Source organism: Pyrgilauda ruficollis, unplaced genomic scaffold, assembly GCF_017590135.1.
Source record: "Pyrgilauda ruficollis isolate IOZ18807 unplaced genomic scaffold, ASM1759013v1 scaffold33, whole genome shotgun sequence".
Classification (NCBI taxonomy): Eukaryota; Metazoa; Chordata; class Aves; order Passeriformes; family Passeridae; genus Pyrgilauda; species Pyrgilauda ruficollis.
The window spans coordinates 5589050-5615519 of NW_024524711.1; the positions used below are offsets into that span (position 1 = coordinate 5589050).

At 37.2% G+C, this 26470-nt stretch overlaps 1 protein-coding gene across 1 annotated transcript in view; it reads right to left on the bottom strand.

Moving 5' to 3' along the window:
- MAGI2 (membrane associated guanylate kinase, WW and PDZ domain containing 2) overlaps nucleotides 1-26470 on the bottom strand; it is a 705159-nt gene that overhangs the window by 276889 nt on the left and 401800 nt on the right. Inside the window, exon 3 of the mRNA XM_041474679.1 lies at nucleotides 12727-12846. Coding sequence (XP_041330613.1) covers nucleotides 12727-12846 — 120 coding nt within the window. The remainder of the gene's footprint in view (nucleotides 1-12726; nucleotides 12847-26470) is intronic.

Sequence of the window (26470 nt, forward strand, 5' to 3'; positions counted from 1 at the left end):
CTTTTTTTTATTATTTCCTTTTGATTTCCTTCCTTTCTCTTTCCAGCTAAATTTTGCCACTGAGCATACAATCATGCGCGTCTTCATACCATCTGTCCTCTTTCATATTTTTTACAGCTGAGTCAATCAGAGTTTTAATTTAAATTTTCATCGATCAAGAGATTTTTATCCTGTCTCAGACAGAGAGGTAGAGGTTCTCCAAAGATAATAACAGTTTCAGCAGCCTGCAGAAGATTTTATTTCTATTTATTTTAGCTGTAGAATTTTTATGCTCAGAAGACTAGTATCCAAATACAGCTGGGAACAATATGACAACAAAATGTGTGCTAGGGATTACCAACACAAGTACCTGTAACCAAAATCTCTACAGGAAAGCGAGATAGAATTTCTCTCAAAGGACTCTCAATTATGAAGTTACAACAGCCAGCGGCTTTTTGGCTAAGTCTAACTCATAAAGAAAAACTCATGTCTGACATATCCCGAGTGCCTGCTTGGTGTGGAGGATGCTCTTTCCCTTGTCACACTCAATCTATCCATAGCAAATGAAGTGCTCCTCAAAACAATGATCGTGCTGGATCTGCTCCAGAGCCTGTACCCTTTGATGTGGAGTCTCTAACAGGCCTGGGCAAGGAAGGAGGAAAGACCTGCACATTCCTCCTTTGCCTCTGTGTAAAAGCCTTTCAAAGCCTTATCATAAAGGATTGTTAATGGGATATTTTGTGATAGCATGCAGCCTATCGTGCCTACTGTAGCAGAAAATGGGAAACCAACTTACTTTGGATAAATCCTTTGGAGTTATTATGAACCACACTGAATATAATTATTTTTAACAGAATGTAGTAAAAATGTTTACAATAATATTGCTCATGCCAGAATCTATACTTTAAGGTTTTTTAGTTGTGAATTTACTTTCCTAGTGAAGCTTTAAGTGATGAAATAATTAATCTGCTCTCATTTTAACATTAGATTATTAAACCAATACAGCATATTTCTTATTAAATTGAGCAAGAAAGCATCTGTGAGTTACACCAGTTCCTGACCTTCTCAGTGGTGGGATCTTCCAGCTCTTCAGAGTGAGAAAACACTGCACTCCCAGCTGCAAGAACCATTCAATCCTCACTGTATTTACCTTCTTTTTAACACTTTGCCACTTTTAACTAATTTACCAGCAGCCTTTTATTCATCACAGCACCCATGTCACTTCCTCACTTGTTTTCCACACCAACATTATTTTCCCACTTGCATAACTCCTTACTCAACTTAGCATTTGCTTTACCTTTTCTGTTCTTGTTAGCACCCGCTCTTACAAAATCTCTTTGTATCTCCTGCTGTTCCTGACATGCCCTCAGGAAGAATTATTTATAGCCACACTATGATGTCACGAACTTCAGGCAGATGAAGTTGCAATGGACTTGCAGAGATAATTTTGTCCAACCCCACTGCTTCAGGAGGGTCACTCGGAGCAGGGTGCTCATGGCCAGAAGGCTTTTGAATGTCTCCAGAGATGGAGACTCCACAACCTCTTTGGGCAACCTGTGCCAGCACTTGGACACTTTCACAGTAAAAAGTGTTTTATGATATTCAGACAGAAGATGTTTGTGCCCATTGCTTCTTCAATACCTCTATTTACCTCTTTCTCACTTCTTTAATCTCTAATGTTCCAATGTACAGCTGTGAAAGCAGACAAAGCACTGGTCCATGGACATCCATAGCCTGGCATTCAGCTGCTTTCCCTACTGCCTGATTTCATCTATTGTAAATTCACAAAAGAAAGTGCTTTCTCTGTTTTTTTTTCTCTGCCTCTGCATTATCTAGGCAATGGTTTCCAGTCTATGCCTGGGGTTGTCTGACACCACATAAATAAAAATAGCAACAATTCTTTCATCTAAAGCTCCTAAAACCTTACTAGGGAAGAGCATTCATAGGCACAAGACCTGAAGGAAGAACAACAATATAATTTCCCTAAAATCGACCTCAGTGTCTGTGGAAGACCCCACAAATGTGCCTACGCATGGACAGTAAAAGTATTTCATTCCCAGTCACCAATTTGGAAATTCACTATTCTTATCAGGTACATTGTTATGCAATTCAGAAGGCTTCAGGATTTTTTTTTTAATTGTAGATTTTTTTTCTCCCATAGTCCTGAATTCATTGATAGAGTATGTAACATAATTTGGTGGTGAACTTAGATCAAAGCAAGATTTTTGTCTTTGCATTCCTCTGATCTTCAGCAGCCTTGAGGATGCGCTAAACTATGTCAGATATCAACCTGCCATGGCCATGGTTATCTTGCATCCTGTCTCTTGCTGGTGATGACTGAAGCAGATTAGACTTACACTTAACTGAGTCTGGAAACACAAATCTCTGAAGAGCCACTGATTTTGCAGACTGTGGCACCTCCCCTGCACCACTTTCAGCACTGGTGATCTTTCCTTATGCAAGCGTAGTTTTCTACTACATCAGTAGTATTTTTAAAACTTATTCTATATTCTTGGCTACTTTTTTCTCATTACACAAAATAAAATAAGTGTAAATGTAGGCCATCACCTGTGCTTTATATTTAATTCTCTAGGAGAATTAAATTTATTTTATGTTGATTTCTGATTCTCCACTATTTTTTTTTTTTTTGGAGAGAACCTTCCATTGTAGTTCTATTTATGCTTTCATTTACACAACCTAAAACATAGAGCCATTATTTTTGAAAACAGTGTAAACCAAATATACAGATTTCCCTACACTTGAAAGGTTTTGCTCATTTTTAATATCTTCAGGGTTTTTTTGTTTTGTTTTTAATCAGAAACTCCTTGCTTTGAAACACAAACACTTCTTTTAGTGCTCGTGTTTTTTTGGTCTTTTATCTTGCTTTAATTAGCTCACTTGGGAAGTAATGTAACACTATTGCACAAAAAGCTGTATCAGTAGCTGAATCCTTCTTTTCAATTAACCATACAAATCCAGGCCTTCTTCCCACACTCATACTGCATTATTTCGCACTTGGCACAACCTTCTTCTCTCAAAGTCCTTCATTGTTTTAAGGTCATCCAGACAGGATCCTTCCAGTCTTATTTTGTGCCAGCAGGCAGAAAGATGCACACTTTTTTCACCTGTTTGGAGTCCACCATAACAACCATGGCCAGGGTTGCATGCAGGACTGCAAAGTCTTACAATACCTTGTTATTGAAACAGTAATAAAAGTGAGATTTAAAAAAAATCATCACAATTCCTTCCAAGGCCATAAAATGGAATTTTTTGTGTCTTGCTGCAAAGCCACTTCTGCTGAAAGAATGGAAATACAGAAACTGCAATCCTTGCTATTATAGAGAGGCCTTATACTGATTTTATAGAACATTGTCCAAACAAGGGAAGACTATAAAGGCAAGTTTTGCTCCAAGGAACATCCTCACTGCAGGTGTGTCAAGAAGGCAGAAACATGAACAGGCAAACAAGGAGAAATAGAGAATTGTTTTCTGGATACACAGGGCAGAATCAGGAAGGCCAAAGAAAAGGTGGAGTTGAGATTGCTGAAGCACAGTGACAGCAAGAGAACAGCTTTCTATAGTCACAGCAGCAACTAAAGGAAGACTGGGGAGAACATGGGACAGTGTGATAGATTACCAAGAGATGGAGAGTGTAGGAAAGGATAACCTGTGGCAGGGAAGCATGAAAGACTCAATACCTTCATTTCCTCAGCCTTTACTGACAAAGTCTGCTGCTCACTCCCAGGCCACTCAGGTCTTTGCTTAGGACAAAAAGATGGCAGAAAGAGGTATTAGCATGGTACAGAAGGATCAAATTAGGTACCAATTAGGTAAGCTAATGTGCAAAACATGTGTGAGTCCATAGAACTGGAGAGGATGCACCTGAAAATGCCAGGACACTGGCTTGTGGTTGTTTTGGGACCATTCTCTACCGTGTTTGAAAAATTGTGATCAAGACTAGAGAATACACTTTTTAGTCTTCAAAAAAGGCAAGAAGGATTTAGGGAATTCTCTCAGATAAAACATAATCTTCTGATTCATAGAAAGGTTTGAATAGAAATGTATTGTGGAAGCTTCAGTATACCTTGCGTTTAGAAAATATAATGGCTTCAATATTTTTTGAAAATTCTGAGACTGGGAGAAACAGAAAGGGGATTTTCTCCACTCGTTTTCAGAAAAACCTCCCAAACACCTTTTGGACTGCAGTTTATTGTATTTAGCAGAATACTATTTGATACAGGAAGGTGATATGAAGCTTAATATTGAGGAATATCATAAATATGAATGTGGAGTATCCAAAAGGATATAAAATCTAGAGCAGCTTCACAAAAACTTAACAACATAAGAAATACATGTAAACTGGATATAACAAATATTGTGACTTTCCAGTAATGTACTAAAAAATGGAGACCTCTGTTACTGAGCAATGTAGACAAACATTTCTGCAGAGGACATTATAATGATTTGCAATTAAATTAAATTCTTTTACATCTTTTGTAATATCTACAGGTATATGTGGCTTATCAGTGTGATAGCCTGGTAAGTCAGGCTGTACAGTTTGATGGTTTTTTTCTAACCCTGTTTGCATTTAAACTAAAGCTACACTATATGTACTGCAGGCAAAGTTCACTTAGAAATGCAACTCAAATGCAAACATGAACTGGTTGTGACCTGTTTTATAAAAAAAACCCACAATCAAAACATAATGTGTCACACAGACAGCATTAATATATACTATACTGAAGCATACAATACTATACTACAGCCTTTAATTAATCCTCCTACTAGTGCAGGAATATTTCTACTAATAACTACTTTTAAAATTTCTAAGAGATGAAATTTGTATCTACACCTCTGGAGGTTATTTTAGCTTTTAAATCACATCAGTATGAGAATTTTTTTCCCCAATATTAAATTGAAATATTAATCTTTTCCAGCTTCATCACATTAGCCCTGGTTACTTATTTGCCCAACTTTGAATTATCTTTATTCATCCATTGGGTTCACACATTTTAAACTCTCTGAGCTTCTCAATCATTACTCAACAAAGCCCTATCTGATGAGTTCTCTAAATTTATTCTCTATAGCTCTCCTGGTAATTTGCATTACTTTGGCCTGGACACTTCAGTTTGTTAATAGTTTTCTGGTAGTAACTGTACACAATTCTAAAGATTAGGGCTGAGGTCTTGGGCTGAGCTGATACATGGTCAACCCAGCTTGAGAAAAGGCACAAAGGCAAAATTTCTTTCTTGATTTCCCTGCAATTGAGATCCTCTTGGTGCTGATCTAGGTTTGACACAAAATAAAGTATGTTGACAGAGCCTGTTCGAGCAGACCAGGTTTCTGGAGCACTCAGACCCCTAAAAATTGTGCTCTATTGTACCTGGTCATGCTCTATATCCCGAGAATGCACATGAGCAAAGAAGACTGTTGTCTGCCTGGTGAACATCCTTCTGATTTTCTTGGGAAAATTACCAGCCAATAACATTTGAAGCAATTCTGACCTAAGTTCCTGCTTGTAGCAGTCACAGAATCTCAACAAATCCCAGATCAGATGCACTGAAAGTCTGTGCAGCCTCTGTTGAACTATGCAGCCCCAGCCAGCAATTATGGGCTCTACCAAGCCACAGGTGGCAGCAGTTTGGGATGTGACCTGGTGCCTGATGTGATTGAATGCTGGGCATTGACTCAGGAGGAGCACCTGCCAGCACCTTGGAATAGCCAAAAGGAGCTCTGGCCTCCTAGAACCTCTGCCTTGGCAGCCCAGCTGTCTGGCAGGCCCGGCAGGGAGCTCAGCTGAGATGCTGACTGTACCACAGCTCAGACAAGTACACCCCACTCAGCCTTCTCAACTGACACACAGATCAAGTGAGTCCATGGCTATCTGCTGGGAAGGGGAGGGAGCTGACAGATGCTCCTGGAGACAGAGATAATTCCAATGACTGCTGGTTTTCTCTCAGTTGAACCCTTTTAGAAGTTGTGGGGAAGCCAGTGATCTCCTGGATTCCTCTGGAAGTACACAGGATGAAGGAGCTGTCAAATCTTTGGGTGAGGATGCTGTCTGTTTAGAGGCTGAATGGCTCCCCTCTCTGAATTTCATGCATAGAACCATAGTCCTTAAGCTTCTGTTTCCTGGATGCCTGTGGGAATGGGCTCGACCTATACTGACACATGCAGTCCCTAGGTGACATTTTTTAATGCCACATTATGACGTACACCTGGATGTTATCTTTTCTCATTGGTTACATTCTTCCAGTAGATCAAAACTGAACCCATCTTAAACTTTTATGAAATAATAGCATTTGTCTATTGACATGATCTGCAGCCTCAGGGATCTTTAAGTTTCCCAGCAGTGCCACCAGTGCTGTGGAGGATGATGACCTGCCTTGACCCCACACAGGGCAGGACCCTCTAACCATAAACCTTTTTGCTAACCACACAACAGGAATATCAATTCTCAAAATAATGAGCATTTATGCAGCTGCAGAACAGACACAAAGAATACATTCTGCAACACTATTCCCACCTTTCAGAGTTTAAAAAGGCACTGTAGAAATTATGAAAGTTGCCCTTTACAATGCAAAAGTGTATTTTTTAAAAGCAGCTGTTTTTTCCTACATAAAGGAAACTATATGTATTCATTTTTGATTCCTTTCTTATCACTTCTCTGTCAAAATGACAAAATACTTAAATAAAATATATATAAAAAAAGAAGTAAATGTGATTTTTACAGCTTAAAATGAATTTTAAAAAATATCATACATATTGATATATTTATTCATGATTTTTACAGCTTAAAATGAATTTTAAAAAATATCATACATATTGATATATTCACGGCTATTATATTTTGGAGCTTCTGACCATTTACTTTCTTTGTGTTTCATATTCATTGATGAAATCCATCTCCTGCTTCTGGCTTAAGAGTAAGAGAGGAAACACAACAAAGCCCATAAAAATATTACTAATAAAGAACAGGTGCAAGGACACAATCAGATCAAGAAGTCACTGATTATATCTAAGATTTCATCTCCCATTTGCTGACCTAAATGTTGAAATATCCACAGTTACATTTTCTCTGAATATGGGGGTGAAATGCTGACATCATATTAATGTATAAGATCTACCTCTTCAGGAGGCACTTTCAACAGGAATATGATTTTTACTATCAAGTATCTCTTCTCATTCTTCTATGCCCTTGAAAACACTTTCAGCTGTTAGAAGACATGGCTTTTGAAGGACTACTATTTTTATCTCTATGTATCTATCCTCATGAATGCTTTGTTTTCCATTTGAAGTCAGAATATTTCATTAACTACTGTGCTTATGTCTTAGGAGGGTAGCATTTTATTATCTTTATGTTGATTAATTTTCTTTTGTATCCATCTGCTGTGGAGTGCTCAGGATGTCCTGCACACAAGGGAACACTGCACACTGTAAGTGGGTGGAATTTTGAATACCTGACAATTTTTACAAGGAAGAATGGAATCAAAACTACTGGAATCAAACACCAGCACTTTATAAAACCATTATCACCACAATACAGTAATTAAAATCTCCATTGCCTACATGGAACAGTCCTTAACTCATTTTTAAAATTTACAGGTATTAAAATGAAATGTTAATTGAAAATGCATTAGCTGAACAGAAGGGTTTTGATAATTTAGGCTAAATTTGGCTTGAGAGAAGAAATGAAAGCCTCTGTAAAACTTAATGTCTTCTTAAGGAGACAGTATGGGGACTGTCTCCACGTGAATGGAATCAGAGCACCTCCCAGTGTTGCTTATGTGCCAGCTGCTGGAAGTCACAGGCAAGACATTGACTGTGACCCACATTCTCCTCCCAACAGAGCTCATTCCAAAGCTGACCCCTTAAACCTGTGCCTACAGCAACTGGAAGCTTTGTCCTTGAATAATCAAAACACTAAGGTCTCACCCGTGGGATGTATTCAAACTTTTTTTAAAGATTTAATAATTACAGATTTCTGGATTGTTAGGGAAAACCCAGCTAACTCTCGCCATTCTGCCAAATAATACTCCATCAGTGAAAAAAACAGGGGTGAAATTCTGTTTTCACTTAAGCCAGCTGGAAATTTACCATGGAATTTAGTGGGGCCAAAGAAAGTCCATGATCATGTAAGTGGGTAAATAGCTTCAGAGATCATGGAATTTTCACCAGTGAATGAATTTGAGCCAATTCCAAACAATCAAACAAATAATAAAAAGTGGATTTTTGACAAAATTAATGGCACAATAACTAAAATCATTGCTTTTTATGGAATAAATTAAGGATTACTATATTAAAAGCAAATAAGATGTGTTTTACAAAGCAACTATTACGGAGATTTTCTGAGCAAAACAAAAATTTGATAGAAAAAAAGAGTTCTACTTAGTGCATAATTGGTAAGTGTACTGGTCAAATTAGTTTATGTTCTTATTTTTGCCACATCTAATGATTATGAAGAGGCTTTTTCATGTTTTTGTTTGTTATAGAACTCCACATTGCTAAAATACCTCTTGCTTTAATGTATTTGAAATACATTTCTATCCTTATGGATTGCCAACAACCAAGTTTCTTTTTCTTACAGTATTTATACACTGAACATCTCTTATTTCTGGTGCTGCCACTACATATGTCACTTTTAAGAGGCAATTCTACCAATAGCATGAATTGCACTTGAACTCTTACATTTTTAACACTTTGTAATGATGTCTCACTATACCCTTCAATCATGTGCCTTAACATATCTGGGTTTTGGAAATATTGAAGCTGTTACATTCCTGTTAATGAGTGTTTACATTCTTAAGCAAAATACAGTTCAAGTACGTTTTAATTCTACTGCTATGCTGCACTGGCTAAGTATCTTGCTGATCTAATAAGGAGGTGGGAGCAACATTTGATATCAGTGACCCATGAAGCCTCCATGCAAGTTTTGACACATTGGGGAGATGAGTGTGTTGAGCCAAACCTCCTACCAGGGAGGTTGTAAAAGCCTGTACACACACATAGACACCCAATTTGTCTGCTCATCACAGATTTTGCTATACTGCATGGTATAGATTGACACATTGTGTCAATTTAGGGACCATCTTTGATCTTCATGCCAGAAATATGGAAAGGAATGTGGGTTATTTTGCTGGGACGTCTTCCTGTGTTACATGAGCCTGCATGGCAGTGGCTTTCATTCTGCACAGGAACACCTCCTCCTCTGGTTACAGAACCATGGTGATGTCATCTAAATGTGTTGGATAGTGAAGTTATCATTTTGAGTCAATTTCAGAATTTCTTTAGTCAGTACAGTAAATTTAAATTCTACCAAAAAGCAAACAAAGTGAAACCTTTAGGTCTTGGTTGTGTTATTATACAAAGATTTGATGTGCTTCAGGCAAACAGCCCCTGCCTGAAATAGCAAGGTGCTGGTGTATAAAAATTTTTCAATTTTAGATAAATGTGCATAGTAAAATTTTAAATTTTATTATCAATTCAAAACCCAATAACAATGTCAACAAATTAGTGTGACTTCGACTTTTAATCTGAGTGAGAGTGGAACTGCCTCTCATATTCTTTCTCTTGTTCTGCATTGAATAATACTACCTAGACTGACAGGAAGCTTAACAACAGGTAAGCTGCAAAGCATAGCAACTGTTTATGTAACATTATGTATGTTTAAAATAATTAATATCTATGAAGATCGCTTTCTTATCAGCAGTTGCTCAATATGACATAAGCAGGAAAGGTCAAAATAAGAGTGCATTTAGTCCTACTGAAATGAAATATTTTCATATTTGCAAAACTGCTAAAAAAAGAGATAAGTTGAGGTTTTTGTCCTGAACATACTATTGCTTTTCTGCAGCACTTTGGAATACTGCAGTCATTCACAGTCGTCACAAAAGCGGTAGACAAAGAAAGGTGTATCCAAAGCCTAAAGCAGTAAGAAGGTCACAGAGTATCCTATTTTTAACTCTAAAGAATTTATAACTTAAAGATCTATTTTAAAACTAAAAAAAAAAAGGTGTGCTTCAAAGAAAAAAAATAAAAAAGAACTATACATACAACTCTACGTTTCTAAGAATATATTTTGCTTCACTTTTAGATTGTATCCTGTCCAAGTTGGAATCACAACTCTTATTTACTGCAATAGAACACAACATTACTGATTATTTTACTGGTTTTGTCATTACTATAAGAAAATATCCCACTCCCAACAATACCAGATACTATAATGAACAGTACTAACACTCAGTGTCAGGAAAGTCTGCACTTCACCTCCTTCTCCTCTGGCTTACCTGGACGTTCCTGATTCTCTTTGGAATTCATACAGTAGAAAGTAAATTGACTGAAACAAACCTTCTAGTCAAAAAGTGATGAAAAACAACACAGGTATAGAGTCAGATTTTTTATCTCAATTATAAATCCCTTATTTAGAACATTTTTCTGGTAGAGTTGAACTGGTTCATAGTGGTTGTGGTTAGATAATCAGCATAGAAATACAGAATTATTTTCTTAAAACAAAAAGTTAAATAAATATTTAAACCAATTAATTAATACTGAGAACAATTTAAAAAAAGAGTGATTTGTTTCATAAATCTAATAACCAGTGTTGATAAGGAAAAATTTATCTCCCAGAGTATATATGCTCAAATAATTGCTTGATCTATCCAAGAACTCAAAAATCATCTCCTCATGAGGGAAATCGAAAATTTCTTTGCTCTGGTTGGTGTAAGTTTTACCAGTAAACTTAATCGTTGAAGTCCTAATGTGCTCAGGAAAACTTGTGACAGGATGGTTAATAAAATTCTTTCCCAAAGATGGCGTTACAGTCAAGAATTAACCAGGAAACTGTGGAGGTGTAAATTTGTATGGTCATATCCAAAAGACTTTGTGTGGGAATAGGAGAAATAGCATCTGTAAAATAGCTATATTTTCTCATGTGCTACCTATTTTTTACCATAAGGCAAAGGCAGATAATATATTATCTGTTTTTTGTCAGAATGCACATCTGGTTATTAGAAAACCTGGGAATCAAAGACAGGATTTAGGCAGAATTGGTCTGTTGAGCTCAGTTAGCTGTAGATTTAGTTTCTGATTTCTTGTTTCCAGTGAACTTATCACCTGTGATAAGCAAATGATGTGGCAGATGTTACAGTCACAACTTTGGACCTCTCTTCAGCTGGGTCCTCACTTGGTTTGAGGAGTTATGCAGACTTCCTCAACCAATATTTCACCTTGCTGTCCCCTCAGCTCTGGTAGCTGGTATTAAAAGATACATCTCATTATCCCTCGAGGGACAGAAGAGCACTGTGAATTAATTTAACATAGCAGTTCAATCTCTACAAACTTGCTACAAACTAATGAAATTACATGGTCAAGCAATGACAGACTTGTGCTCCATTTAAGCTCCTCTACTGTTACTTTCAAACACCTAAGGTAACAAAAAGACTCTTCAAGAAGGCTTGCTATTAAATTAACCTGTGATAAAAGTAAAATTGTGGTGTCGTATTAATGTTTAGGTAACTTGTACCATTACATGCCAGACAGTAGTGAAAAAAGTAGAAACCTGAAAGATTACATACTTTCCTTTATTTGACCTTCTTTAATGGAAATCTTTGTTAAAAGATCTGTATTGATGTAACTCTTAATGAAAATTTATTTACTGGACAATGGGTACTTTGTGCTGATTCGGTGGGAAAAAAATTACCTTCTTTGCTGGTATTTATAACACAGCTAATGATTTTTTTGGGGTGAATAGCTTCTTATTTATCTTCAGATGCTTTTCTTGGCAGGGACAAAGTAAGGACAAAAAGGTCTTTATTGCTTTTTTTTGCTACAAGATGAAAATATGGGGCTGATTTCCATAAAATGGCTCTACTCACCCAGGTATTCCCATATATTTGGGTCATATTTTTCCTATAAATGGTGTTCCCTCTGAATATTGCAGTAAAAAACCACTATCCATTACCCAGTTACCTTAAATACTAGTATATTTGCAAGAAACATCTGGTTTAAAATAGTGTATCATTACTCTGGTTTTATTAAAATACCCTGTGATGTAACTGCCCACCTCTTTACAACAGTTTCACTTTCAGGACAGCTGTGTTTTGGAAAAGGTTTAGAATCAGATGAATCATTGGTTCTCCTGGGAAGCAGAGTCATGCAGTAAGCTGCTGGCTCTTTGCCCCATAGACAGCACTTCTAATACAGCCATTAGGACAGCTCCTATCCCTCTGCCATATTACAGAATTAATGAGTTATGAGCTCTTTTCAATAACTTTACAAAGCCCAGAAGACATGACATAGCAAATTCTTCCTCTGTTATTTAAGTAGTGAGGTTTCAGCTTCTGATATAGATGGATAATTGCAGGATCCCACATGCAAAGGAAAAGTATCAACCTCATGCTTGATTTCTGCTGTAGAATGCATTTGCCCTATGTTAGAAAGCAGCTGTTTGCTGAAATTCTGTGAAAATGGCCTTGAGTATTTGGTGTAAATTCTCGTGCTTCTGTCCTGTAAATGCAATGTAGTACCATGTTTCTCTTAACCACTATAATATAGTAAAATTACAATTAACTCATCTGCATTTAGCTTTTACATATGAAAATATTTTCATAATGGCCATATGGCTCTTCACAAATTTCTGATAGCAGTAGCAAAGACATATTTGTAACAGGATATACCAGAGCAATCCCATCAAATGAGAAAACAGTACAATGGAAACACCATACAAATTTAGCAGTAAAAGCCTGCTTACCTTCATATGTTCCGCTTTCTAGGAGAGCACCACTTTTCTCCAATTCCATAAAATCTTCAACAGTGATGAAAATATAGTCCACACCAGGGACTTCCCCCTCCTTATGTGGCCTTGTGGTGCCTATTAGTAAGATGAAAGACACACTGTCAAGCACACGGCCTAAATGCAGAATGATCATTTTGAAAGCTTTGGAAAAGTCACAAAGTAAACCACTTACACAACATCTTACATAGCACATCTTCCTCGTGAGGATGCCTTTCAAAGCAATCTAGCTATATTTGCTGAAGCTGACAGAGGTATATGAGATGTATGTTTAAGATCATGCCAGATATTATTTGGATCCATATTTAGTCTCACTAATGAAAAACTATCGTACTGTTGTTATTTTTACATTTCTAGAAAGACCTTTAGTGACATCAGGAATTCAGAGGTAACACAAAACAAAATCTTTTTTACAATTAATCTGCTTCATGATATTTTAAACATTTATTTAGAACACAAAATAGTTCTGTAAGTACATATGTAAGGGTTATATTCACATTGCTTGTTTCAGTGCCATAAGTGGACTTGACAAATGGTTAGGCTTTAGGGCCTGTGGGATTAAAATCACCTGCTAACCATGCTGTCAAACTGCACAGGTGTTTATATTTAGTTATTGCCTCTATTGTCATCCCTGGATGACAGAACTCTGTAAAAGCTGACAGATAATACACACAGGCTGACAAGTGACTTGGCTTAGCTAGCAGACGTTGGGAGGTTAGCAGGGAAGAGTCTGAAACTGACCTGATTTCCTAATTGTCCAGTTTATCCCTGATTTGACTGAAACCACTAATTAAGTCTCAAAAGTCCATTTGGAAATGGAAGTAATTTTGGTTCTCCTCAGTCTCAGAGTGTTTGAAGCATCTTAATTAATTCTTTACCAATACTGAACTGATTACATCACACTTGTAGGGTTTAGTTTAAAGACTATTGACACTGGAAGTGTCTGGAAACATGTCCAACCTCCGTTCTGTTACTTGAAGACACAGAGACATAAAAGTGTTAGATTAACTCCATTGCCTGTCATAGAGACCTTTTTCTCCTCACACACAGCCTGAAGTCCATGGCAAAGACTGAAGGAGACTGTCAAGACAACATTTCAGTACTTAACATGGGGAATGTATTTGATAAATCTATAAGACCCTTCCCTCATTTTCTCCAATTCCTTTCTCATCTCAACATTTACAACTAAAACTGGCTGTTAATATCTGGGAATTCTCATATTATTTTCTAGACTACTCTGTCCATCTGGAGTAAAATTCTGGGCTCCTCAGTAAAAAAGAGATGTGGTACTCTTGAAGTGGATGCAATGGAGGGGGATGAGGATGACTGGGGGATTTGAGAATCCCTCTGATGAGTAAAGGCTGGGGGAGTTGGGCCTGTTCAGCCTTGAAAGAAGACAGCTGATAGGGGACCGCATTAATGTGCATCATTATCTAAAGAGGGGATGCCAAAAGGACAAAGCCAGGCTCTGCTCAGTGGTGCCAACCACTAGGACATGAGGCAGCGTCTGATGCACAGCAAGTTCCATCTGAATATTTGGAAGAACCTCACTCTGCAGTGATCAAGCATTGGAACGGGTTGCCCAGAGAGGGTGGGGAGGCTCCCTCCTGGGAGATATTTCAGAACCACTTGGATGCAATCCTGGGCCATGAGCTCTGGGATGATCCTGCTAGAGCAGGGAGGTTGGAACAGATGCCCCACTGTGGTCCCCTCCAATGAGACCACTCTGTGATTTTGTGATTACTCTTGCGTTTTGGAGATGGTATTGTTAAAGCACTCAAACCCTTGGATTGTCCATAAGTATGCTGAATTTATTTCCCACAGATTATCTGATGTCTGGGGATGCAGCAGCACTCCCAAATATCTCCAGCCCTTTGTGAGAACTATGCTGGAGCACAGGGATGTGCCCCAGAGCTCCAGGGAGCTCTGCCAACAGCACAGACATCAGATGGTTTTTCTGCATGCTCTCTCCTGAGAAACTTTTCACTATCAAAGAATAGAACTAGAAGATACCAAAATTGTATCTTCCTCACAAAACACTGGCAAATCAAGGCTATTCCAGATACAGCACAGGGAGGAAGCTTACATATTAGATGAGTATCTCTAACTTACTGTTTCTTCAATATTTTTTTTTTTTTATGTAGACAAGCTTGAATTACTAGTTTATCAGTCAAGTAAAAATACAAGTTACAAAAAATGTTAGCCCTGCTTTGAGTGAAAGTTTGGACCAGATGTTATAAAGAGCTCCCTCATAATTGAAATTTTTAATGATTTTATGCTATTTAGTGTTAATATGCCCTGGTTTGTTTTAAATACCTGGATATTCAGCAGTCATTCATGACAAATGATGGCAAGTCTCACAGGAGGTCCAGCAACAGACTTGGTTATTCCTGTGTTTCTCTGCTTTGGTCACAGTCTTTGTTCAACTCATGTAGAAAACTGTAATGGACTAAATTTTAGATTCTAAATCCCTCTCTTAAGTGGGAAGCTAAAGACCTAATCTTTCTGCCCTTATATTACTGAGTCATGTTTTTTTCAGATATAGTACAGATATGATAATACCTTTCGCATGTCTTGCATTAATTAACTATTAATTAAATATTCTGTCTAATCTGCTTAGACAACAACAGGAGATAACACTGTGTCTTGGTTCAGGGTTTTCTGGTAACAAACTCTGCCCTTCTCTCCTCCTTCGCTGTTGGAACTAGTTTTAAAGGTGCAGAACTTAATATCTAGCATAAACAGAACAGATGATGGGGATACAAGCATCATAAAGTCACCCCAGGACACACTGTCACTTGGATGGTTCCATCCTCTCAGGGAGCCAGCTCTAAGAGCATGCACTGCATTGTGTGCTGAGGGCTGGAGACCTATAAAAGATCAAGTAGTCACTTCCCACAAAAAAATGGAGAAAGGAGCAAACCATGACCAATAGCTGCTTGAGTTCAGGGTGACTCTTACCCCAGCTACAGCAGCTTCCATCCCCAGAAGAACTTTGTTGCTCTTGATAAAATCTTGCTGAGTCCCATTTCCCTCCTGCATCTGTTCTCATTCCCTCAGGCTGGAGGACCTGAGATCTTGGAAATGGTTAAAGCAACTCTGTGGCTAATGGAATAATCAATGGTTATTGCCTCTTTTACTCCTTCACCCTGGAGGAATTGAGTTGTTGCTAATAGTACTCCTGCCATCCTTTATAGTTTTCTGTAAGCACCACGGACTTTGTAATGTGCATATTTACAAAGTTGAACACAGTTACTGGAGCATCTAAAACACCCATCAAGGTCTGAACATGAGATCTATATATAGGAATCTTACAGACCACAAGGAAATTCTTTCATTGCCTTTAACCTGGAGCTACACTTCTTAAGAGATTTTGTCTTTAACTGCCTTCATATAGAGAGATAAGCAGGCCTAAAACTTATGGTGACTCAAAAACAAAGGAATAATTCCAAACCTCAGATTTCTACAGAAACACTTCTTTCTTTATGCAGCATCAAGGCTTAATAGGACACAGTTACTGCTACTTATAATATTTAGTCCTTTATTAATGCAAAATGGAAAAAAGAACTCAGTTACAATTTTGTTACCAAGGTAACCTATGAAAAAATTATCTCTGAATTCCATAATGAAAGAATATTATACTTTTAGATATTTCAGAACCAAAACCAACAAGGGGTATTTGCACTATGCATATTTCTGACAAATGCATTTTATTGGTGCAGTTGAAGACACAAAATGAGAAGCTCTCAAGTAACCATGACCAGTCCAGTCATGCAAGTGCTGTCACAAAACCTGTAGGTACCTTAGAAATTGCAGGACCTTGGTCTACAAAATCTGGACTGGTATTGACCTTCCTTGATTTGATGATCACTTCTTGCATCATTTACCAAACGATCTGATCTCAAAACCAATAGTAGAGCCATTCAGTGAGCAACTATTTTGTTTGTATTTATAGCTTCAAGATAGATAGTTGGTACAGTTTAGGGATATTTAAGGTATGTGCTATATGTTTTTATTATTATTATTATTATAAATTATGTTTTAAAAATATCCTTTTCCTTTGCAGCTGGTTTCTTTTCTTCTACGGGGGAATTATGGTGATTTGCCATACTTTAGTCCAGGCTTTCTATGCTCATGTGTGTTGTAGGATGGTGCTATATCATCAGAGAGGAATTAAGTGCTGTTTACATAAATAGCATCTGAAAGAGTATTTTTCTTTTAAATGAGTGTAAGGCACCTGAGGGCAGGTGCTTAGACATGTAAGAAATCTTTACTTCTATTTAAAAAAAAAAAGGAGTGTGTTAATATAACAGCAATAAACTATTTTTGAAATACTGCTTTTACGAGCTTGGGGAACAATAAATAAATGGAACTTTTATGTTGACTTCTAGTGCAGATTGGAGAAATGGTCAGTTAATGTAGTGTTCAGTCCAGATTGCCTTTGGTAGTAAAAAAAAATATAGAATTATTGATTCTAGAAGAGATCCAGTGATGGAAAGCTCTGCACCAGTTTGTAGAGGCAGGAGAATTTATGTCTATTTTTAATTTCGGTATTCAATTACATAATTATAACATTTTAGTGCTTAATTGGGGAACAAAGTACACAACCTGACTTTGAACATATTTCTACTACTTAGAGGCACTGAGTCTTCACAGTCTATCCAGCTCTGCTACTTTCAAAAGCAGGAAAGGTGCTACCTCAATTTTTTTTCTTTTTTTTTTTTTTTTTTTTTCCTCACTCCATGTAGTTATGGAGAAGAAAAAGAGGCAAATTTATTTATTTGTCATAATGGGAATATGAATATTAGTTAAAACTCCCTGAATCGTGACAGGAAAGACTCATTCAGTACTTTAGACATATTTTAAAGAAAACTTCACCCTTGAAGTAAATAATCTGTATTTTAGAGGCTTTAGCAGCCTCTCAAGGTTAATTGTACTAGTTGTGTCCTTGTAGAGTCTATATGGTGGTCAGGAAAGTAGAAGTAAAGGCCTTACTTCCCTGCATGGTCCCATACCAACTCACAGACTGGGCTCACAGATTTCAATGCTCCAAACTTACAGGCATGTTATAAATATATAAATTATTACTTTTTTTGGTAATTTAAAGGCAAACCTGGCACACCACTATCCAAACATGTTCACACATATTTGGCTGATTTATATTTGAATTCAAGGATTAGTTCCTACTGCATGAGGTAACTTCAAAAACAAAGGTGTGTTTTTGCCACAAGAATTTACAGTGTAAATGAAGAGCAGGGGAATAACCCAGTCCTTTTTGCACAACGACCTACTTCTAGAGTAATTTTCCAAATGTATGGAAGCAAATAATATCTTGTTTTGCTTATCTGCTCCAAATGTAACAGAATGCAAAGAGAAAAATGTCTTTAATATATGAAGCCCTTTTATTAGACATTCTACTGAGAATTTGCTCTGTAACTCTGCTCTGTACAACAGCTTGTCGTGGAACATGGTCTGCCAGGCTGTCATACATTACAGTAGCTGGAGGGATCCCTCCTGCAGAAACAGACTGCTAATCTTTAATAAACTTCAGCTGAGCCCTTGGTACGACCTTGTATACACTTTGCCTTAGAAAAATTCAACAATACTTAATTAGGTCTTTTGTTTGTTTGCCAAATTACTCTGGTACACGATTACTGTGAGGAACTGAAATGTATGGGAAATTATACTTATCTTGTCAAATTACTAACTGCATTAAGCAGAAAAGCACTGCATTTGTCTTGATCTACCGAATTTCCAGCTGAAGAGAATAATAAACGTAATTTTCAAGTAAAGTGATTTTAAGCATATTACAAAGCCAGAAGCTTCAAGTGTTTATGACGATTCTCATAACAACAACATAAACCACAATGGCATAAGTCCCTTCTTGCCAATGGTCATGAAGAATAAAAGCATTTCCCCTTTCCAAGTGTGCAATACCAGCAATTTCTCTGATTTATTCCTATTAAAAAAAAAAAAAAAGCTGCAGAAGCAAAGCAATGAATTCTAGATTCCTGAAAACGTTTTTCAGGGGTAATAGTTTCAAACCGCATTAACAGTTGGCAAATGTGTTCCTGAAGAAGACCTGGATGTTAATAAATTCAAATTTAGCAAAGATGCTGAATGCTATCTACAGCGAGGCAAGAACACAGCTGATAGAAGATCTCTTCAATGAATAAAAATATCTTAAGGGCAGGCCTTAAGAGGGTGGGCTCAGATTCTTCTCAGTGCTGTCCAGTGGCAGGACAAGAGTCAATGGGCACAGACTGAAACTCAGGAAGTTCCATCTGAATATGAAGAAAAACTTCTTTACTGTGAAGGAGACAGAGCAGTGGAACAGGCTGCCCACAGAGGCTGTGGAGTCTCCTCCTTCAAAACCTGCCTGGACACAAGGATGTGCATCCTGCTGTAGGTGAATCTGCTTTAGCAAGAGGTTGGACAGGATGATCTCCAGAGGTCCCTCCCAACCTCAATTATTCTGTGAAAGCAGGCATTTAGCAGCTGCTGAGCTCTGAGACTGCAGCATTATTTGGAAAATTACCTGTACAGAGAGTGAAAAAATCAGATGTTAATTTGAAGAAGCAGTGTGTTTTTACTATTGCCTGGATTTTCTGATAAAGTTTTACAAGAAAGTGAAAAGCACTTAGCCATACTTCATCACAGAACTAAAAGCTTCATGTCTACATGAAGGCGTTTAATTCATGAGAACTAAAAAGAAGTTTTGCAATCCCTGTGCATAATTAGCATTCACTGAGAGTAGCAGAAATAACAGATGAACTACATGGCTCAATCTACCCACTGAAATTAGGTGGAGAATTTGATTCATATTAAAAGAAACCTTTAAAAAGAAAATAAAAGCCTCACCCGTGGTTTTCACAGTTTGTATTACAATTTGGGACTCACGACACTGTTGGATACATTTTGATTTTGGCTGAAGAAGCAAAACATAAGACTGAAAAGCAGTCTTAAGGGACTGTGCACTGGGTTGTAGTGCACACATTCTACAACACCACATAATTCTCAGGACAAATATATTATATTTTTTGGTGTAGAACAGAAAGAGCAAATTCCTGAACTTGAGATTTATAATGCACATAGGAGCAGATAAGCATGTCCTTTATGGAATATGCATTCTTTGAATGTTTCTTTAGATCTTTATTACTTCCAAACTTGAGACATATGCATTAGGTAAGCTAGATAAGCTCCTGTCTGGTGGTTAGCATGATTATTACATTCCAGATGCATGTATCCTTTCAAAAACCTTTTTAAAAATTATTTTTAGATTCAATATGCAGACAGGAGCCTCTGATTAAACGCAGCCTGGGTTTTCTATTTGTTCTCTTGGTTTTGTGCAATGTGACAGACAGTGAACAGCCCTAAGATAATTTATGCACTGTAAAATAAAGTCATATTGGAGCTGAACAGAAAAGTAAAACTGAGACATGCAAATGAGAGTAGCTCAAGCTAAAGACTGCGGGTAGGAACAATATATATTTTTTATTTATTTGGTTAATTATGAGAGGACTACTAGAACCAGCAAGAAGCACCCAGAGAAGAAATGCAGCACAACAGCTGTGCACTGAAACAGATATTGGAGACTTTTCTTTAAACTGTGGCATATCCAGAGTTACCCTTACACAGTGCAAGGATTTGAATTTTGCACTTTGTGCCCTTGTCCTGTGTTAGGCACTGCTACACTGTGTGTTCCCTCTTGAAGGCTATGTGACATCATAGCTGATGGTGGCATCAGCTGGGTCATTTTCCTGCACTTGGTGAATTCTCATGAAGTCTGCAGGGTATTTTCTTTTGGGAACAACTCATACCCAGTATTAAGCCAGATATCCAAGTTTCATTGCCAATACAGCATTTGAGCAAATAAAATAACTTCTTTTTCATTATCCCTGCCAATAGTAGTCTTCAAAATGTAACAATAAACTGCAAAGATGAAATCTAATAATAGAGAAGTGTGAATACTTTGTGTAAAGTTAGGCATGGACAACTGCAGGAAATACTTGTAAAAACAATCAAAAAAGCTGTTGCTAATGCAGGTATCTTAAACACTGAATTATATTCTTCATAATTCATGGAAAATGGCAAATATTGTGAAATTGGCTGTTCTGGCATTTGGAAATATAGACCTTACAGGGGTTAGCTAAGTCCCTAAAGGAATCTGATTTTCAATGCTCAAGAAGTGGAAAAGATGAAAAGAAGGAAAATCAGGTATGAATAATGTTGGATTCTGCAATATTGCCTCAAGAGGTTTTTGTGTTTGACTAGTTGGTAGGTTGCTTTTTTTTTTTTTTAAGGCAAAAATTAGTACCAGCCAGGAAGCTCCAGAAGACATTAGGAGCATAAAACATGTTAATGTTTTGTTAGCAAATACTCCAGAAATATATCCCAATATCTTTCATACTTACTAGAAAATGAAAATTCCATATCAGCTTTCCAAACTGATATGAAAGAAAACAGTAAACTGCCATAAAGAAACATTTGAAAAGAAAACTTTGAAAATCTGATGATTAATGAGTGGTAGATTGTGGTCTATGAAGTCTGGGGTTTTATTTCAGTTAACTAGGACCCTGTTGAGCTAATAAAGAATTAATAGAGTCCAAGACTTTCTATTTTTGTACATGCTTTAGACAGTCACTGTTCTTCTTTCATGGATTTTCACTCTTTCAGGTAAAGATATAAACTGAAAGATGATGACAAACTTTTATCTCTTTTGTCCATTTAGACTTTGATTCCTACGGCACATAGTTGTTTGCACCCCCATAAATCTTTATTACAACTATAAAGAATAGGTTTTACAGAAAAATTAATATATGTGCACAAGAGAACTGTCTGAATAATGAAGACATACATAAGGGCATCATGTTGAGAGACTCATGTATGCATGAAAATTTATGTTTTCACACAGATTTATAAAAATCACTAGCTAATGAGACCCAGACAGAAATTTTGGTGTTACTAATAAAATAAAACCTCACCTAATTACAAGCAAAGTGCTTTCTACTACTAGAAAAGCTTAATTAGAAAATAATTTCTTACTGTCTTTAGATGAACAAAGTATTTTCTGGGAAATGTCTGATTTTTGAAGCTCTTCAAAAAGATAGACAATATAGAGAACTATTTCCAGAGTAGTCAGTTGGCATGGGTATCTCTGCCAAACAGTGAGACATTACAGTTGAATTTTTGTCCAGTATTAGCAAATTTATTATTCCTGCTGACGGTTCAAGGGATTGGATCATCAGTGGAACTATTATTAAGTGAGATTTGGGATGATTTGTTTAACTGTGATGCCAAAACATCTATTTGTACTGTGCATAATTCAAATATACCTCCAGAAATCCTGGAAGCTCACCACTTCTAGTGTGAAGGACAACATTTCTGCTATCAACAAAAGAACTTGCTTTTTTACCATTTGATTTTATTAATATCATAAATAAACTGTTATGGATGACTTCTGTTAGGCAGCTTGTACTTATTACCACATAGAGCTGAAGAACTCTCTTAAGTTGTAAACACACCATAGTGTACCTTGAAAGGTTCTGCAATGCCTGCAATAATAACTTTTCAACTCAAAAACCACTAATATTATTATTTGATTTTTATATTTTATTCAAACATAGGAAGTCAGCCACTCTGTATAATGTCTATTTAATAGAACATTTTAAAAGGATTTGTGAAGTTGTTAGCTGCTGCTACTAAATCTTGGGAAATATTTAAAAATGGATTTTCTAAATCTACAGTCTTACTTTGAGAGGCATTAAAAGAGAGACTGTAAAATAGGCTACCACAGAAATCATCCACACATGTATTCTTAACCAAACTTCAGTACTTCAGCTGTTTAAATTTGTGTCAATAATACTGAACAATTAATAAGGAATAAATAATATGAAGCAATAAAAGTATTTTAAGAGTATCAGGGCAGATAACTAACAGAAAAATGAGGGGCATTTTTTTATGCTTAAAATAGTAAAATAATTAGTATGTGTGAATTTAAAAAAAAAAAAAAAAGTGGCAGCCTTCACATATTCTCTCTCCATAGTCTTCAGATTTATGTTCTGGTGCACCTCTGAACACCATCTCTCCACAAGGCATGCCAGCAAGACCCAGTCCAGAGCACTTCTTCTGAATCAAAAATACTTTCACAAACCACAATGGATGATGTCAGAATGGTAGAAGAGAGTCACATGTTACTTGGGCTTCATATCTTCCTGTTTGTAGCTGGTTCCAGCGGTTGTATTCCTTGGCTTTCAGCCCTAAAGTTGATATACACAGCCAGAACTCTGTACCATTCACCAGACACCAGACTAGACCTTGGTTTGGTGACTAAAAGATACCCAGATGTAACAGCAGATACTGTTGCAGTAATTTTTACTGAACAAGTTCAAAGTAGAGAATGCGTGGTTGTGCAGTACCGTGTGCCACACTTCCAGTAAATTCCCAGCTGAAATCCCTGGTAGCCAACTGCTATACAGACAGCAGAGCAAATGCTCTGCTGAGACACAGGGAATGCAGGTCCCTCAGTAGGGATCCCATCAGTGCTAGACAGGATTCCTTGCTGTGGGATGCCACCACATGCCGTGGAGGGCTTTGAGCAGGAGGAGAAGTCGCGCTGTGGGACTGCTTCCCATGGCAGCACTGCTCTGTCCCTGTGGAAGCACATTTCTCATCTGAAGGTTACAGACTGTTGAAGGCTGCACCTCTCAGGCACACTGGCAGAACAAGCACATATTTTCTTCTGTCTGCTTCTAGAGTAAGACAAAAAAATCTTGTTCCCTCTTTGCTCCTTTTGCTTTGTCAGTACAAAGAGCAAAAGTAGGATGTACACAATAACATTGTGAACCCCTGTGAGAGCAAAATGTTAGGGTTAATAGCTTAAACATTGTTAAAATCACCAAAGGACGGACCTCTGTCCATAGTAGCAAAGTGCTCATCTGTGACCACCGAAGCCAAATCCCTCCCAGAACATGTCTCCTGACTGGAAATGGGCTGTGAGTTAAGCCACCTGACGGGAACTTTAGACAAGATAAATCTGGTCCTATTGTCCAGTTATCTCATGTTTAAGCAGAAGTAAACAAGTCTGGAGGGAGAAGAATGTACCCACAAAGGAAGCCTTTCTCGGTAGCTGTGTTGAAAAGCAGCTCTGGAAGGGTTCAGCAGGGGGAGGCCAAAGGCCACAGACTCATTGCTGAGGCCAGGCCTGCCCCGCTGAGGGGAGGCTCAAACCCTGCAGTCCTGCATGTTTCTCTTTCTCATGGTCCTTGTCCTCTGCTCAGGGGTAAAACTGCCCCCTCTCCCCCATGGAAGGTCTGATGGGGCATTACAGGCTCCACTGCCCTGAGAGGCAGCTGCTGTGTCTTAGAAGGTGCCACAAACCATCAAAGACCTGAAGTGATCCCAGACCCGTTCCTGAGGCCTTCCACCAGATGACTGCACATGATCTAAAAACGCTACTACAGACTCAGGGTGTGTTGCAAGAGACAGTGTAAAACTGCCCCTCCACTTGGGGAAGGTGCCTGGGTGTCCCCACCCAGCCTGAGCCTATTTTAACCCATGGGACTTTGTGCTTCATGGGTTTCTTCCCCCACCCCCTACGGATCAAGACCATCACTTTGGCCAATGGTAAACTACGTTGCAACAAACAAGTCTCATCGTGAGCTCTGTGGGTAGTTATCTTTCTCTTTCTTTCTTTTCCCTTATATATTTTCATAGGTGATGTTTTTATGCTTTCATATTGCTTTATTACTATAGACAAGAATAGAAAAAATGGCTACCTACGTGCTTTCCTTCGCAAACAAACACAACCAAATTGTTCTAAAATAAACCATATATATATATATATATATATATATATATATATTTACAAACACAGATCATTCAATGTCGTTTCACTCTAGTGCACCCCAAGGGATCTATTAAGAACATGGTTTACCAATGTCATCTGGGTAACAACACCTGAAAAACCATTTCTGTTTCTCTTTTTCTTCCACTGCTCCTCAGAGAGAATAAAGTTTTCACTGAACTAAGACCTTATGCAGGAAATTCCAAGGAAACAGTATTTTATTTTTCTGTTCTACCAAGTCCAGTTTAAAATAGTAGCAGAGAAAATCTATTCTCCTTGCACATCAATGAATGCATCATGGAACATTTCTACCATAGTATTCAGAAAAGAAATCTATTATCTTGAAACCATCTTAATTTTTATATTAAATTACTTTCCCTAAAAACATAAAAACATTACTTATAAAATGCAAGTATTTGAAACAGATTTTTCCCATCTGCTTTAGGAAAAAAAATATTTTCAGTGTAACTCACATTAATAAACAAAAAATAAAACAACACATTCCTCGATAATAAGTTGGATAAATTGTTTGTACAGAAGTCATTATTTTATAGCATATCCACAAACTCAAAAGTGTATGAAGTATACTTAAATATTACTACTGCCTTCAATTTTTTAAAATAAATTTAAAACCTTGTTAATTTTTCTTTAGAAGGTAGACAAAAAAAAAAAAGCACTTAGATTTAACTTCAAAGGAGTCAAATACAGTGAAACTGAGGAAATAAATTCCACATAATTCTGAATGCAGGAAGCCCATTGCTATTCTTACTCCAACGAGAATTATTTCTGAAGTGTAACTATAGCACTGGTGAAGGTTGTTTCACAAGGACTACTAGTGATCCAACTAATGAATAAAATCCTTATTCCAGAAAAAGCATAAATGTTATGTCTGAGTAAAGAAGGGTTTTGAACAATCTGAAGGATTTCAATCCCAGGTGAGACCTTGATATTTTTCTCGTATTTGACAAATCTTAAAGAAATGTTACTGGTGAGTAGCAAGTGTTACTTTGGTTGGATAACAAAAATTGATGCTTTTCATATACAGTGAGGCTTCCTTTTCTGATATGATGGGTTCTAATAATCAACCTTGTAACATTCAATTCAGTAGTCACTAGAGAGCACTTATTTTAGCTCCAAAGAGTTAGCAAAAACTAGCATCTGTTCCTACTGATGATAACTGAGCAAATTAAAAGTACCTGCCTCAAACTGAGGCATATCTAATTATCTTCTCAGTTTTATATATGCAATTAATTATTTAGGAATTTGTGTTCTAATAATTAGTATTGGGAAACAAAATTTCCTGAAAAGTGTGAGTCAATTATTCTAGCTCCCCAGCAATGACAGAACATGAATATTCTGTATTTTTAGTGATACTCTTTCCTTTAAGCATTTTAGGATTTCTGCTTCTTCAAAGTTCAAGAGCTCTGTATACCTGTGTAGAGTATCACTATTGATTTTTCAAAGGTCTCTGATCCAAATTCTGACCCATTATGGGTTGGGTTTTGTTTATTTAGATGTGTGGGTTTTTTTCTGTCCCTTCATCCCAGTATGTAAAAATGCCCCTGCATTCAATAGCTGTAAAATTTGAGATTAATTTATAACTTGTCAATTTACTTCAAGCAGCGTACCTGGCATACTTTGCCTGCTCCTTAGCTTGCTCTGTGCTTGTGAACTCCACAAATATGTGCTTGTCATGAAGTATGGCTCAAGTTCAGACACTTCAGTTCTAGGAATCATCACTCCAGCCAAGCTTCTCCTTATCTGAGCAGTGGTCAGTCTCTCTAGCTGAACAGGTTTTTATTTAAAATAGTGTGTGGGGGAGAGTTTTTTCCTTTGGGACCCCGTTCAGCATTGTGA